Genomic DNA, 15,864 nt, shown 5'->3' with positions numbered 1-15,864 from the left:
CAGAAAGTTCCCCAAACACAGGAGGCTAAAGAAGCAGAATGAAACTTCTTCAAGTTCAGCCTAAACTACAAAACAAGACCATGTCTCAGAGAAACAAACAAAACCCATCAATATAGAAGCCAAAATCATTTACCAGGAAGATCTCTGTGAGTTCAAGGCCAGCCTGGTATACAGAGTTGAGTTGAGTTCCAGGACAGCCAAGACTACATACATAAAACCTGTCTTGAAAAACAAACAAACAAACAAACAAACAAACAAAAAAAAGTCTCATATTTTAAACTCAATCAAAAGCAATTACTGGTAAGAATGTAGAGTAAATGAGATTCCTTTAATGTAGATCTTCCCTGTTGGCAGCTTATGATAAACTTTAAATTTTCACTTAAACTTATACATGAATGTTTATAGCTTTTTTACCTTAACAAACTAAAACTGAAGGTTCAAAGGTCCATCAACAAGCAAGTTGATAAACAACTGCAGTATGTCATATAAACTAATCACTATCAACAATAAAGAAATCACTGACTGCTGACCTATATTCTGCAACATCAAACCATACTGAAAGAAAAAGGAAATACAAAAGATTATTTATGTACTGCTCCAATTATAAATTTTTTATGGTAAGAGAAAGCAAATTAAGTTTTTCAGAGCAGCTTTATTGGAAGCAAACTGTTTATAAAACAAGCAGCAAGCAGAACCTTGGAGGTGAAATGTATTCTGCATTTTTAAATATGCTTGAACATTTCACAAGGATAGATGCTTCCAAAACTACAACACTCTTCAAATTTCTGCATGATGACTTGCATGAATAGAACTACTTAAAAATCAATGGAAGCCTTAAATACAAATTCAAACTAGAAAATGATCATCAATCTTCACCACCATGAATTACACAATACCACAAAAGCACTAGTGTCACAGAGACACACAACTCAACCAGAATTAGGATACCTTGCATGTAGCACTTCAGGAAATGGAAAATTAGCCACTCGCTGGCAGAAAATGTGCTAAAGCCTGCTTGCTAAGAAATCAGTATCCAAACTAAACATTTAAGACTCAATAATATCAAGGTACAATAGGCCTAAATTGACCTGTATGGAAATGAAGTAACAAGATGACCAATAGAAACAGAGAAAGCTCTTAATCACATTGGTTATTAGGAAAACAGAAATAAACACCAGGGGAACATATTAATTTCACAGGCCGTAGGCTGTGAAAATAATAAATAACCTTAGTATGGAAACTAGGATATACAATGCTGGTTGGAACATAAATAGTAGACATGCTTGGATGATCCTTAAAATATTAAACACAATTAATACTGGATCCAGCAATCAAGTATACTTCTAAGTAAACACCAAGCCATGCCATAATCATAGCAACATACTGATAGGAGCAACAAGTAGAAACACTACAAATACTCATCAACTGATAAATATTCACCTAAATGACTGAAAAGGTATGGACATACACAGGTGCAATCACAAATGTGCACACATACACATATGTACCCACTCACAAATGACTAATACCACAGAAAAGATGCTGAAGAGATCACTAACACTGGGGAAATAATTTTTAAGTTTCCTATTTTTTTTTTTTTAATTTGGAACTCTTAAAAAAACAAAGTGAGGGGCGAGCAATTTGCCACAGTGATTAAAGAAAAGACATTTATTTGTCATAAAAATCTAGTAACCTAAATTTGTTGCCAGTCACCAAGAACCTTAAAAAACTGCAGGGAAAGAATCAACTGCACAAAGTAGAACAAAGTATCACCAGAAAACTGATGCTGACTTGTTGCACCACATAATTCGAAAACCTTAGTACAAACAAGTTAACACCTCATTTGAAATTCCCAATATAAATGATATACATTGGGCTGGGTTTTGGTGGCTCACACATTTAATCCCAGCACTTGGGAGGCAGACACAGGTGGATCTCTGTGAGTTTGAGTTCAGCTCTGTAAGAGCAGGATCCAGGACAGGCTCCAAAGCCACAGAGGGAAACCTGTCTCGAAAAAACGAACAAAACAAACAAACAAACAACCACAACCAAAACAAAACCAACCAAACAAACAAATGCCCCCCTTTTTTTTATATTTAGTTGAAAAGATTGGACAACACTGCTGCATAAATCATAAAGTTGTGAATGTTGCACTAACAAGTTTCTTTTCCTAATACTAAAGCAGTGTAAATGAAGGCCAATACTTTGGTGAATTATTATAAAAATAACTGGAGAAACTTCTAATTACTGTAAAATGGAAAAGTTTATTATTCTCAGTTTCTTGATCCCATGGAAGATCAATCCTTACGGTCTAGAAACACTTTTGGTGTACAGCTGCCATAAAGGCAGAATATGTCAAAACAAAAGAACAATTTTAAAACACTGAAGCTATTTACTTTAGAAAGAAGCCAATGGTAAAAGAATTCTTGGAGCTTGGTAGTAGGGGCACATGTCTTTAAGCCCAGCACTTAATAGGCAGAACAAGTGGATCTCTGTGTGTTGAATAACAGTCTGGTCCTGTTCCAGAACAACCAAGACTACACAGAGAAACCCTATTTCAAAAAACATTATTGGCTCGGCAGTGGTGGTATATACCTTTAATCCCATCACTCGGAAGGCAGAGGTGGGCAGATCTGTAAGTAAACAGGTCAGCCTTGTCTACAATGCAAGTTCCAGGACAGGTTCCAAAGTTATACAGAGAAACCTTGTCTCGGAAAAATAAAAACAAAACAAAAGACTTCTCGGGCATTAAAAAAGCCTACATTTAATAATTCCCAGTACTACAACAAGCAAGCAAATATATAAGAATTGATCACTCTTACTTCTTTTTTTAGACAGAGTGTCTCTGTGTAGCCCTGGCAGTCCTGGAACTAGCTCTACAGACCAGGCTGGCCTGGAACTCAAAAATCTGCCTGCCTCTGCCTCCTAAGTACTGGGTTTAAAGGTGTGCACCACCACTCCCAGCTGAATCATTTTTAAAAAAACAACAACAAAAAATTGATGGTATGGTAACACATACCTGGAATCTCAGCACTCAGGAGGCCAAGGGAGGAATATCAAAAGTTTGAGACCAGCCTTGAGTACAGAGGAAGTTACAGTCTGGGGGAAATAGGGAGACCATGATTTAAAAGACAAACAACTACAACCTCAAAGAAAGCAAGAAAACTTTAAAACTATATAAATTTACTCAATCTAAGAAAGAATGACTTATTAACTTGCTAATATTTGAGTAATTAAATTTAGCACTATTCATTTCAAGTGTGTTAAAAACATACCTAGATCGGTGGTGGTGCACGCCTTTAATCCCAAAACGTGAGAAGCAGAGGCAGGTGTATCTCTGTGAGTTCTAGGCCAGCCTGGTCTACAGAGCAGTTCTAGGACAACTAAGCCTTCTCAAACAAAAACAAAACCTATACAACTATCTTTTAAATTTTATTATTGCATATGAGCGCCTGTGTTTAGGTAAGGATTAGACTTGAGCAACCATGAGTAAAGGTCAGAAGACAACATTGCAGAGGTCAGTTTTTTGTTTTTTTCTTTCACCCCTTACTCCCCTTACAGGGTTTCCAGTGATTGAACAGTTCCTCAGGCTTGCATGGCAAATGCTTTCGCCACTCAGCCATCTTCACAGACCAAAAATAACTTTCGCCTTTTGCTTCATTCAGTTATAGAATTTTAATGCATTATCTAATCTTTTTTAACTTTCTACTATGTCTTAATCAACTTTATTACAAATCAAGTATACAGTAAGTTACTTTGCCAATGAAACAGAAGTGAATGAAATAAGATAATATAATTAGTTGAAAAGAATACCTTTACTTACCACAGTCCATGATTCCTGCTCTTTTGGCTCTAGAATCGCAGAATTAAATATTTCTAGTAACTGTTGAAGCCCGCCAGCAGCAACAAACTGTAAGCAATCATGAAGGTAGTGATAAAGAAGAAAAATCAGCTACACAGAATAATTACAATCTGTTCTGCTGACTTAGTAAGCATTTGTAAAAAATCTGTGTTTAATAGAAATCACTGTCTACAAATAATAAAAATAATTTGGGGGAGGGTTAGGACAGGGTCTCTCAGTGCAGCCCTCAGTGAGGCCCTCAATTAGCCCCCATAAGGTCTGCATGAAAGTGGTGCATACACATACATGCAGGCAAACACTCAAAAACCTAAAACTAGAAGAAATCTTGAAAAATAGCCTTAAAATGACTTTTACAACACAAAAAGTACTTTTTCTAAATCTTTTCCAAAACAATTATGATCAAACCTTGCAACTCCAAGAATTTTTACTATTTTCCACTTGGTCTTCACTTGAATCATCAGAATCTGGATAAAGATCACTGTAACTTCCCTGTAGGGAAGGCAAAAACATAAATAAGAGAGATTTCAGAAGAAAAACTTCCTCTACAATGAAATAATATTTAGAAATCTGCTGGAGTAAAGCAGCCTTTACTGAGAACAATGGAATGGTAATTACCGTTGACTCTCTCCTTATTCTTCTGTTAGGTTTTCCTAGTGCTTCAATAATTTCAAGAGCATATAACAACTTATGAGCACTCTTAATTTTGAGAAGTTCTTTCCAATTAAGTCCATCATTGCTCTTAAATTACAAAAAGAAAAATTACTGTTTATCAAGACAACTTCCTAAGATAATTCTCTAAAATCCTGAAACTCACAGAAATGAACATTGATATAAACAGCATGAACATTAGTACAAAATACAAATACTTTAAAACATTTAAATGCAAGAATACAAGTATCAGGAATGGCACTAATACCATGTTTAAAGTACAAATTATTCATCATTGCTGTTTCTACTCTCTATATATTATCTAATGTTGCTTGCATGACATGAAGCTTTGAAATGTTAGTACTAAAGTGATCACTAATCACATTCTAGAGCCAATCCTTTTAAATTCAAGCAGTTTGAGATGTCAGACATTCTGAACTCATGTTCAGGTGTGGCAAATCAGATAATAAGTGGCATAGTGGTGCTCAGCTTTTATTTCAGTACTTGGTGGAGGAAGGCAGATCTCTGATGAGTTCCAGGCCAGTCAAAGCTATAGAGTAAGTCACTGTCTCCAAAGATAGGGGTTGGGGGTGGAGGGAGTAATGTTGGGGATGGAAAGATGACCAAGTATAAGAATACATACTGCTCTTTCAGGGTATCTCAGTTTGGTTCCCAGAACCAATGTAGGATGGCTTACAACCACCTATAACTCTAGCTCCTGAGAATCCGAAGTCTTCTTTTGCTTTAATAGGCACTTCTATTCAAGTGCACACGCCCACACACAAGAATACATCATCGAAAGTAATAACATAAACCTTTCTTTTGCTTTGTTTTTGGAGAGAGGGTTTCTCTGTGAAGCTCTGGCTGTCCTAGAATTGGCTCAGTAGACCAAATTTGCCTGGAACTTACAGAAATCTGCCTGCCTATGTCTTTACCTGGGTCTCCTGAGTGCTGGAATTAAAGGCATACACAACCACCACTAGATTGACAACTCTTTTTTAAACTAATCTATCATTTTATAGGCATTCTTACAATGAAATCCAGTATCTCTTCTATGAGTAGTACTCACAGAAGAAAATTGTCAAACATATTAAATGTCCACCTTGTTATCCTCATTATGTCATTTGATTTGTATAACAAAGTAAAAAATAAAGTCTGGTGGATGTCACTTCATCTAAACTTTACTACTTTTGTTGTTAAAAGGAAATATTCAAAGCAATTTTTTTTAAAGCCTCTTTAACAAAAAGCAAATTCAAGGCTGGAGATAGCTCAGCAGTTAAGAGCACTTATTGTTCTTCTAGAGGACTTGGATTCAATTACTGGCACCCCAAATGGCAGCTCAGAGCCATCCATAACTTCAGTCTCAGGGGATCTATCACCCTTCTCTGGTTTCTGCATACTCCAGACAAAAAACTGGGTGCACAGACATACATGTAGGCAAAATACTTATGTACACAGAAAATAAAATCTTTTTTAACAAGGAAAATTCCCATTTTTCTAAAGACAATTTAACAAAAGACCCTTCATATTTTATTTAGTATGTTATATAACAAAAAAATATGGATATGTAAACTGACATCTTTTTTCCTATTAAATTAACAAAAGAGGGGTTGGTGAGATGGCTGAGTTAATAATATACCTTCCACACAAGTGTAAAGATTTAAGTTTGGATCCCAAGCACCCTTTGAAAAAGCTGGATATAGCTATCACATGTCTGTACTACTACCTTGGCAGGGCAGAGATAGGAGGATACATTTGACTCAAAGATCAACTAAGCCTAATTAAGTTACATGTTCAGTGACAAAAGAGTCAGAGACAAGGAGGTGGGGAGCACATGGAGTGGAGGGAAATCCAACAGTGACCTCTGCAGACAGACATCGAATAAAGGAGTAGAAAATTTTGTGAGCTCACCTGTTCATCTGAAATATTCTGGAATGCCATCAACATGTTTGGACATGTAGGAAGAAGCATCAGCAACTCCCACACACGCCTTGACAGATTTTCTGCATGAAGATGAAGTTCTTCACATTTTAAACTCTGCATAAATAAGAATAACCATTTTATCAAGATACATCACAAGAAATACAAATTTAAACTTCAGAGTCTGGAGCAATTAAGTGTCCACTTGGAGAGACCACAGCAGCAGCTCCCAGCAGTGGTTTTCAGAAGCTATCCTATGACGTTCTTCTGAGAAAAGAGCAACTGTGTCCCAGCCATACTCCACTGACATTTCTCAGCAAGAACACCTGAGTCTTGGGCCGGCTTCCACCTGAAGAGCAATGACCAGAGACACAGCCTCCAACTGCATTGGAGGGAGAGGGACCCCCTCAACCACAGGTTTCACAAAAACTTATTGGAGGCAAAGCTAGGTAGACAATAAAGTAAGAGTACACTCAAAAACATAAATAGCAATATGGCATCAACAGAAACTAGTGGGGCTAGAACAGACCTGAACATGCCAACACAGATGAAGCAGAAAGAAACGACCATAAAAATAACTTTATGGCCAGGCATTTGTGGCCCATCACTATGGAGCAGAGGTAGGTGGATTTCTATGAGTCCAAGACCAGCCTGGTCTACAGAGTACCAGAGCAGGCTTCAAAGCAATACAGAGAAACCCTGTCTTGTTGGGGGTAGGGGAGCACTTAAAGAGGAAATGAAAAATGCCCTTAAAGAAAAGAGAGAAAGAGACAAACCAAAAGTGGAAGAAATCAATACATCCCTTAAAGAAAGCCAATAAGTAACGAACAAGTCCAAGATGAGAAAACTGAAATAGAAGCAATAAAGAAAACACAAAACATGGGAATTCTGGATATGGAAAAATTGAGAAGATGACCAGGACCCACAAATGCAAGCATAAACAACAAAATACAAGAGACAGAAGAGAAAGAGACTCTCAGGTGCTGAAGATATAATAGAGGAAATAGATTCATCAGTCAATGAAAATGTTAAATTCAACAAATTCTTAACACAAAATATCCAGGAAATCTGAAACACCATGAAAGACCAAACTGAAGAATAATAGGGATAAAAAAAAAAAAAAAAGTATAGCTCAAAGGCACAGAAAATATATTCAACAAACCATAGAAGAAAACTTTCTTCTATATAAAGGTCTATGAAGATACAAGAAGCCTACAGAACACCAAACAGACTGGACCCTTCCCCCCACAAAAAAAAAAAAAAGTCCCCTAACGACATAATAATCAACACACAAAACATACAGAATAAAGAAAGAACATTACGAGCTGCAAAAGTAAAGGACCAAGTAACATACAAAGGCAGACCCATCAGGATAACATCAGATTACTTAATAGAAACAATGAAAACCAGGAGATTATGCATTACGCAGAAACTAAGAGACCATGGATGCAAGCCCAGACTAATATACCCAGCAAAACTTTTAATCACCATAGACAGAGAAAACAAGATACTCCATGACAAAATTTGATTTAAATAATACCTATCCACAAACCCAGCCCTATGGAAAGTACTAAAAAGAAAACACCAACCCAAGGAAGTCAACTACATTTACAAAACCACAGGCAGAAGATGATCTCATAGCAACAAAGCCCAAAGGGAAATACACACACAATGCCACCCCCCAACAACAAAAATAAAAATAACAGGAACTAGCAAACAGTGGTCATTAATGTTCCTTAATATAAATTTACTCAATTTTCCTATAAAAAGACACAGGCTGGGTACAAACAAAAACAGAATCCATTCTCATGCTTCATAGAAGGAAAACACCTCAACCTCAAAGACAGACATTACCTCAGAGTAAAGGGCTGTGACAAAAATTTCCAACCAAATAGACCTAAGAAACAAACTGGTATAGCTATCCTAATTCGTAACAAAAGAGACTTCAAAATCAACCAAAAAGATTTAAAACGGTCATTTCATACTCATCACAGGAAAAATCCAGTAAGATAAACTCTCAATTCTGAGTATCTATGCCCTAAATACGAGGGCACCCACAATTTTGAAAGAAACATTACTAAAGGTAATCATTCATGAAGACCTACACACTAATTGTGAGAGACTAATATTCCACTGTCACCACAGGACTGGTTGGCCATATGGAAACTTAACAGAAAAATAAGGGAACTAACAGATGTTATGACTCAAAGGGACTTAACAGACATCTACAGAACATTTCACCCAAACACAAAAGAATATACTTTCTTCTCAGCACTGCATGGAACCTTGACAAAAATTGACCACATACTTAGTAACAAAGCCAAACCTCAACAGATAACCCCCCCCAAAAAAAATTTTTTTAAATAACCCAATGTACCTTATCAGAACACAACAACACTAATTTCAGGAAGCACACAAAAACAAGGAAATTGAATAATGATCAACTGAATTACCATTAGATCAAAAAAGAAATAAAGAAACTAATGATTTCCTAAACTTCAATGAAAATGACCACACCACAAACCCACATTTATGGGACACAATGAAAGCAGTGATGAGAGGAAAATTCATAGCACTAAATGCCACATGAAGAAGCTGGGGAAATCCCACACTAACAAATTAACAGAACTGAAAGTGCTAGAACAAGAAGAAGCAAACTCACCAGGGAGGAGTAGACAGCTGGAAATAATCAAATAAAGGGCTAAAAACCAACAAATGAGAGAAACAAAACAAAATTAAAAAAAAAAAACGAAACAAAGAGTTGCTTCTTCAAGAAAATCAACAAGATAGACAAACCTTTATCTAAACTAAACAAAAGGCAGAGAGGAACTATCCAAACTAACAGAATCAGAAATGAAAAGGAACCTAACAACAGACACTGAGGAAATCCAGAGAATCATGAGGTCATACTTCAAAAACCTTGTACTCCACAAAATTGGAAAATTTAAAGGAAATGGTTTCTGGATAAGTACCACATACCAAAATTAAATCAGGATGAGATAAATAAATTAAATAGACCTATAACCCATAGGGAAATACAAGGAGTTCTTAAACATTGTCAACCAACAAAAGCCCAGGACAAGATGGTTTCTGATGGGAGATGTCATTCTGTATATGTTTCTCATACTGGTTAATAATAAAGCACTGTTGGCCAATAGGAAAGGAAGATAGGAGGGACTAGGGGACAAGGAGGAAATAGGAAGGAGTAAGGAGGAGCCAAGATGGAGAGTCTGGAGAAAGCAGTATGCCGCCGGCTCCCCGGTAAGAGAAATACTTAGATCAGCAGAAATGGGTTAATAATTAAGACAGAGCTAGCCGATAAGAAACTAGTAACTGGCCAACAGGATAATATCAAATACAGAGTCTCTGTGTGTTATATGGCGGCATGGCGGCAGGACAAGACCGGGAGGCGGCAGGCGGAAAAACCCATACACGTTACAAATGGCGCCCACGTGGTTAATAAGAACTTCCACTTAAAATTTAACAAAAGCTTAAAAAAGGGTTTTAGAAGCAACAGAACAGAGACAAGCAAGGTTTCTTGGTATCAGCATTTTTCTCAGTTGAACTCTGCTTTGCTAGAGACAAGCAGATATTCGCGTGGCTCCTTTAAGGGAAGATTCCTGACTCAGCATAAGTGGCAAAAAACCGCAAGGCTTTCAAGAAACTCTGCTAACAATTTATTGGTGTGTATGAGAGATGGCAATGGCAGTGACCATATCTCCAAGCCTGCAGAATGCTTTCTGGGTGGCAGCGCAGACCAAGGCGGTGAGCACAGCTTTCTGTGCTGGCGGGTAAAAGTACCCGCCATCATCTTTGGTAAACCGCGGCTGACACAGCTGTGACTTTCATTTTAGCAATGTTGTTGTTTACCAGATAAAAGACTTGTGGCCAGACGAAGATAAAGATTTACAGTAAAGACAGATTCATATTAAGAAAAACCTCTAAAGGTTTACAGTGTGTTTTAAAATATACGTAGACATGAAAAAAAAAATGGTTTTAAAGAGACAAAGAGGAACTGGGTGTTGTAGCACACGCCTTTAATCCCAGTGCTCAGGAGACAGAGGCAAGCAGATCTCTTGTGATTTCAAAGTAAACCTGGTATGCAGAGTGAATTCCAGGACAGATAAGAGTTACACAATGAAACCCTATGTCAAAAAATGAAAAACTAAAAGTAAAATAAACAGAGTAATAAAGCCACGTAAAGATGAAAAGCTCAGAGAGAATCTGGTTACTGTATGCTATTGTGTTGTCTCTGCATTGTTTGACTGCTGAGAAAATAACAACTGATAAAGGAAATGCTGCTGGATTAATTCAATTTATATATTTTAAAAATGCTTTGACTCCAACATTTAAGTTCAAGGACAAGTTACTGGGGAAAAGGATTTCTATTTTTGTTTCAACAGGAAATGAAAAGCTGTGGATTCCTTCCAGACTAAGGTGGTTTGATCAAGCCAGACCCCCTGAAACAGTGTTCCTGGTGATCCAACATTCAAAACAGCTTGAACAAGGCAGCCTTGCAGACTACAGCCAGGATTTCTGCATCCTCTTAGGATCCCCATGACAGCGCCCCCTATCGGCAGGAAGTAGTTTGGAAAGAACGACACCCAAATTCCCAAATATTGTTTATAAATGTTTGTTTTCATTTAAATGGACTTGGTTATAAATGGTTAAGGATCACAACCAATATCTTTTTAAAGGTAAAAAGGGAATTATGATATAGATATGCATAGTTTGTTTTGGAATGGATTTTCATTTATTGATACAATTTAAGGTCAATTTTGTCATATGTATATTTCTCCTCTTGTTTGTATAGCTCATTTAGAAATGCAATGTATAATGTAGTACAGATTATAGATAATTACCTATGATAGTCAAAGCTTAGAGTTTAGTAAGGTTTTTCAAGATACACAGAGATGTATTTAAGATAGATAGGAATTCTTCAAACCTTTCAAAGACCTACAGAATATGGCATTTAAAATGATTTAGGGTTTTACTTGACAAGGAGACATAATTGCTCCTGGTAACACCACGTGCATCAAAAAGGAAGATGGACATTAAAGAAACACGTTATGGAGTTTACTTCCAATATGGCAAGACTAGCCATTTGGACAAAATACTGCTCTTGTCTGGACTGTTTGACTTTGTGCTATATAAACTGGACATGCAGGGCCCACAGAAAAGTGACTGCTGATTCACGATGGACATTGCTACAGAGTTCCTGCTTCATGGAAGAGTCTGCGAGACAGTATGCAGGACACAGAGAAAAGTGACTGATAAACTGCCAATACAAGAAGACACTTTAAAGTTTCCTGCATTGCTGAAGAGTCTGCCAGACACACTATGGCCTATGGGCTGAAGATGGAAGATTACAAAAGAACTTTGGGTGACCAGGCAGTGAGTTGTCTCTGTCATTTCTAGAGTTTATACTATCTTTCTGTGGTCTTTGAGGGACTTGAAGACAGAGAGTTATGGTTACAGTTTTCCTTAGTATTAAAGATAAGTTACATATAGGACTTTAGACTCACAAAGATGGAATAGATGATGGAATAGTTTCTTAAATCTTGATAAATGTTAATGGACTAAATATTGTTAACTGTGATTCTTATTTGATAACTGTTATGTAATATATTTTGTGATGTTAAGGTTAAAACCCTTCTTTTTATTTAGACAGAAAAGAGGAGATGATGGGAGATGTCATTCTGTATATGTTTCTCATACTGGTTAATAATAAAGCACTGTTGGCCAATAGGAAAGGAAGATAGGAGGGACTAGGAGACAAGGAGGAAATAGGAAGGAGTAAGGAGGAGCCAAGATGGAGAGTCTGGAGAAAGCAGTATGCCGCCGGCTCCCCGGTAAGAGAAATACTTAGATCAGCAGAAATGAGTTAATAATTAAGGCAGAGCTAGCCGATAAGAAACAAGTAACAGGGCCAACAGTATTGTATCAAATACAGAGTCTCTGTGTATTATTTGGGGCTGGCACGGCAGCAGGACAAGACCGGGCGGCGGCAGGCGGAAAACCCATACTCGTTACAGGTTTCAGTGCAGAATTCTCCAGAATTTCAAAGAAGAGCTAATACCAATACTCCTCAAATTGTTCCACAAACCAGAAACAGAGCAAACTAAAGGGGCTAAAGTTACCCTGATACCCAAACCAAACAAAGACACAACTACACTGATGCAAAAATACTCGAAAAAATAATGGCAAACCGAGTCCAAGAAACATGATCTACCATGATCAAGTAGGTTTCATCCCACAGATAGAGGGATGATTCAACATACAAAAATCCATCAATGAATCCATCATATAAACAAACTGAAAGGAAAAAGAAAAACAAAACAAAACAAAAAAAAAACAAAACAAAACCACATGATCATCTCATTTGATGCTGAAAAAGACGACAAGATTCAACACCATGTCATGATAATGGTCTTAGAGGGAACAGGGATACAAAGAAATAAAGGCAATATACAGCAAGCCAATGAACAACATCAAACTAAATGGAGAGAAACTCAAAGCAGTCCCACTAAAATAAGGAACAAAACAAGGCTATTCACTTTCCCATATCTATTTAATATAGTACTCAAAGTCCTAGCCAGAGCAATAAGACAACAAAAGGAGTTCAAGGGAATATAAATTGGAAAGAAGCCAAACTTTCAGTACTTGTTTATGATATGATAGTATACATAGGTGACCCCAAAAATTCTACCAGGAACTCCTAAAGCTGGCAAACACCTTCAGTAATGTAGCAGAACACAAGATTAATTAAAAAAAAAAAAAAAAAAAAAAATCTGTAGCCCTCCTATATACAGATGACAAAGGGGCTGCAAAAGATATTAAAGAAACACTACCCTTAGCAATAGCTACAAACAACATGAAATATCTTAGGATAACTCTCTAACCAAACAAGTGAAAGACTTAAATGACAAGAACTTCAAGTCTTTGAAGAAAGAAGTTGAAGAAGACATTGGAAAATGGAAAGATCTCCCATGGTCATGAACAGGTAGGATTAACATAGTAAAAATGGCAATCCTACCAAAAGCAATCTACACATTCAATGCATCAAAATCCCAGCACAATTCTTCAGACCCTGAGAGACCAATACTAAATTTATATGGAAAAACAAAAAACTCAGGATATCTCAAATAACCCTGTACAAAAAAAAAAAAAAAAAAAAAAAAGATTATCTGGAGGCATCGCCATCCCTGACTTCAAGCTCTGTTATAGAGCTAAAGAAATGAAAACAGCTTGGTATTGACATAAAAACAGACAGGTAGAGTCAAATCAAAGACCCTGACGTTAACCCACACCACAGCTGATTTTTGACCAAGCTAAAAATATAAAATGGAAAAAAAAAAAGCATTTTCAACAAAAGGTGCTGGTATAACTAGATGTTGACATGTAGAAGAATGGAAATACATCTATATCTATCGTAATGCACAAAACTCAATTCCAACTGGATCAAAGACCTCAACATATAACCCATACTAAACTGCATAGAAGACAAAGTGAGAAGTACACTTAAACACATTGGTACAGGAAAACTCTTCCTAAATATAATACCAATAGCAGAAGACCCCCTGAAACTGGCAAGCTTCTGTAAAGCAAAGGACAGGGTCAACAAGACAAAATGGCTCCCTACAGAATGGGAAAAAAATCTTCACCAACCCCACATCTCACAGAGGGCTGATCTCCAAAATAACAAAGAACTCAAGAAACTAAACACAAAAGTACCAAATAATCCAATTTAAAAATGGGATACAGATCTAAACAGGGAATTCCCAACAGAAAAATCTCCCGTGGCCAAAATACAGTTAAGGAAATGCTCAACATTCTTAGCCATCAGGGAAAGGCAAATCACTCTGAGATACCCATCTTACAGTGATCAAAATGGCTAAGATAAAAAATACTGGTAAGTTTATGCTAGAGAAGATGTGGAGAAAGGGGAACACGCCTCCACTGCTGAAGGGAGTGAAAATTTGTATATCCGCTATGGAAGTCAGTATGGCAATTTCTCAGAAAAGTTTAAATCAGTCTACCTCAAGACCCTGAATCACCACCATTGGGCATATAACGAAAGGAGGCACACTCCCACCACAAGGATATTTCCTCAACTATGTTCATAGTAGCATTATTCGTAATAGCCAGAACATGGAAACAGCCCAGATGGTCCTCAACTGAAGAATGGATAAAGAAAACATGGTACATTTACACAGTGGAGTACTTACTACTCAGCAGTAAGAAACAATGACATCCTAAAATTTGCAGGCAAATGGATAGAAATAGAAAAACCCACCCTGAATGAGATAACACAGACCCAGAAGACAAATATAGTACATACTCATAAGTGGATACCAGACATAAAGCAAAAGATACCCAGCCTACAATCCACAACCCCAGAGAAGCTAGATCCCTCTTCCAGAAACAGATGGAAGCAGATGCAGAAATTCACAACTAACCAATGGACCAAGCTCCTGGAGTACAATTGAAGTGAGGGAGGAGTGAAGACCATGATGGGGACACCCACAGAATTAGCTGACCTGAGCTAGTGAAAGATCACTAACTCAGGTCTGACATATGGGGAGCCTGAATAATACCGAAATAGAGTCCCTGAATACAGATGACAATGGTGTGGCTGGGGCAGTATATGAGGCTACTGACAGTGGGACCAAGATCTAGCTATAATAAATAAACTGACTTTGAGGAGCCCATTCTATATGGAGAGATACCTTACTCAGCCTACTTTCTGCCATTATTATTTGATAAAACAAATTGAAACAAACAAACAAAAAGAAAAAGGATGTTTCCTAAAGTTCATTTAAAAAGCAAGTTTTTCATTCACTGCCCAATTAAGATACTACTGCAGGAAAAAATGTACAGCAAAAGATACAACCTAGTGACTTGGTATTTTCCAGAGAATCAGAGAATGTAAGTCTATTGTTATACTTCTACTGCTTCAATTACAATGATTGACTAATAAAATGGATGGAATACCAAAGAAATATGTTATGTCTATAGTCTACAAATAACTAAGATCTATTGACAGAATCATTTGTCTAACCTAGTATGGAGTGTTACTACTGTGTATGTGGGGGTTTGGTTCTAGGATCAATAAACACACCATTATCTGTTTTCACAAGCCCATTTTATAAACGGTATGGGTAAGCACATGTGCTGTGGTGGGTGCCTAAAGAATCCCAGCAGCCAGGAAGTTTTAGTTGAAAGTCAAGTTGAGTTATCTAGCAATATCCTGTCCAGGAACAACAATAACAACAACAAACAAACAAACAACTCTGAAGAAAGATCAGGAGTTCAAAACCAGCCTCAGCTACATGGCAAATTTGAGAGCAGGCTGGACTACAGGAGATCTACTCTGAAAAATCTAAACAAAAGCCAGAAAATGACTTAGCAGATAACTGTGCTTACTGCAAGCT

General features: G+C 37.1%; 1 protein-coding gene across 5 annotated transcripts in view; it reads right to left on the bottom strand.

Annotated features, from left to right (window-relative positions):
• Positions 1–15,864, bottom strand: part of Usp34 (ubiquitin specific peptidase 34) — a 186,190-nt gene that overhangs the window by 77,205 nt on the left and 93,121 nt on the right. For all 5 annotated transcript variants that reach the window (XM_051200494.1, XM_051200497.1, XM_051200495.1 and 2 more), the window contains 4 exons: positions 6,422–6,547; positions 4,478–4,600; positions 4,268–4,351; positions 3,824–3,910 (listed from right to left, as the gene is read on the bottom strand). In XM_051200494.1, coding sequence (XP_051056451.1) covers positions 3,824–3,910; positions 4,268–4,351; positions 4,478–4,600; positions 6,422–6,547 — 420 coding nt within the window. The remainder of the gene's footprint in view (positions 1–3,823; positions 3,911–4,267; positions 4,352–4,477; positions 4,601–6,421; positions 6,548–15,864) is intronic.

The sequence above is a fragment of the Phodopus roborovskii genome, unplaced genomic scaffold (genome assembly GCF_943737965.1).
Source record: "Phodopus roborovskii unplaced genomic scaffold, PHOROB, whole genome shotgun sequence".
Taxonomy (NCBI): domain Eukaryota; kingdom Metazoa; phylum Chordata; class Mammalia; order Rodentia; family Cricetidae; genus Phodopus; species Phodopus roborovskii.
The sequence above is the reverse complement of the archived record's forward strand: the minus strand, read 5'-3'. Positions and strand labels throughout refer to the sequence as shown.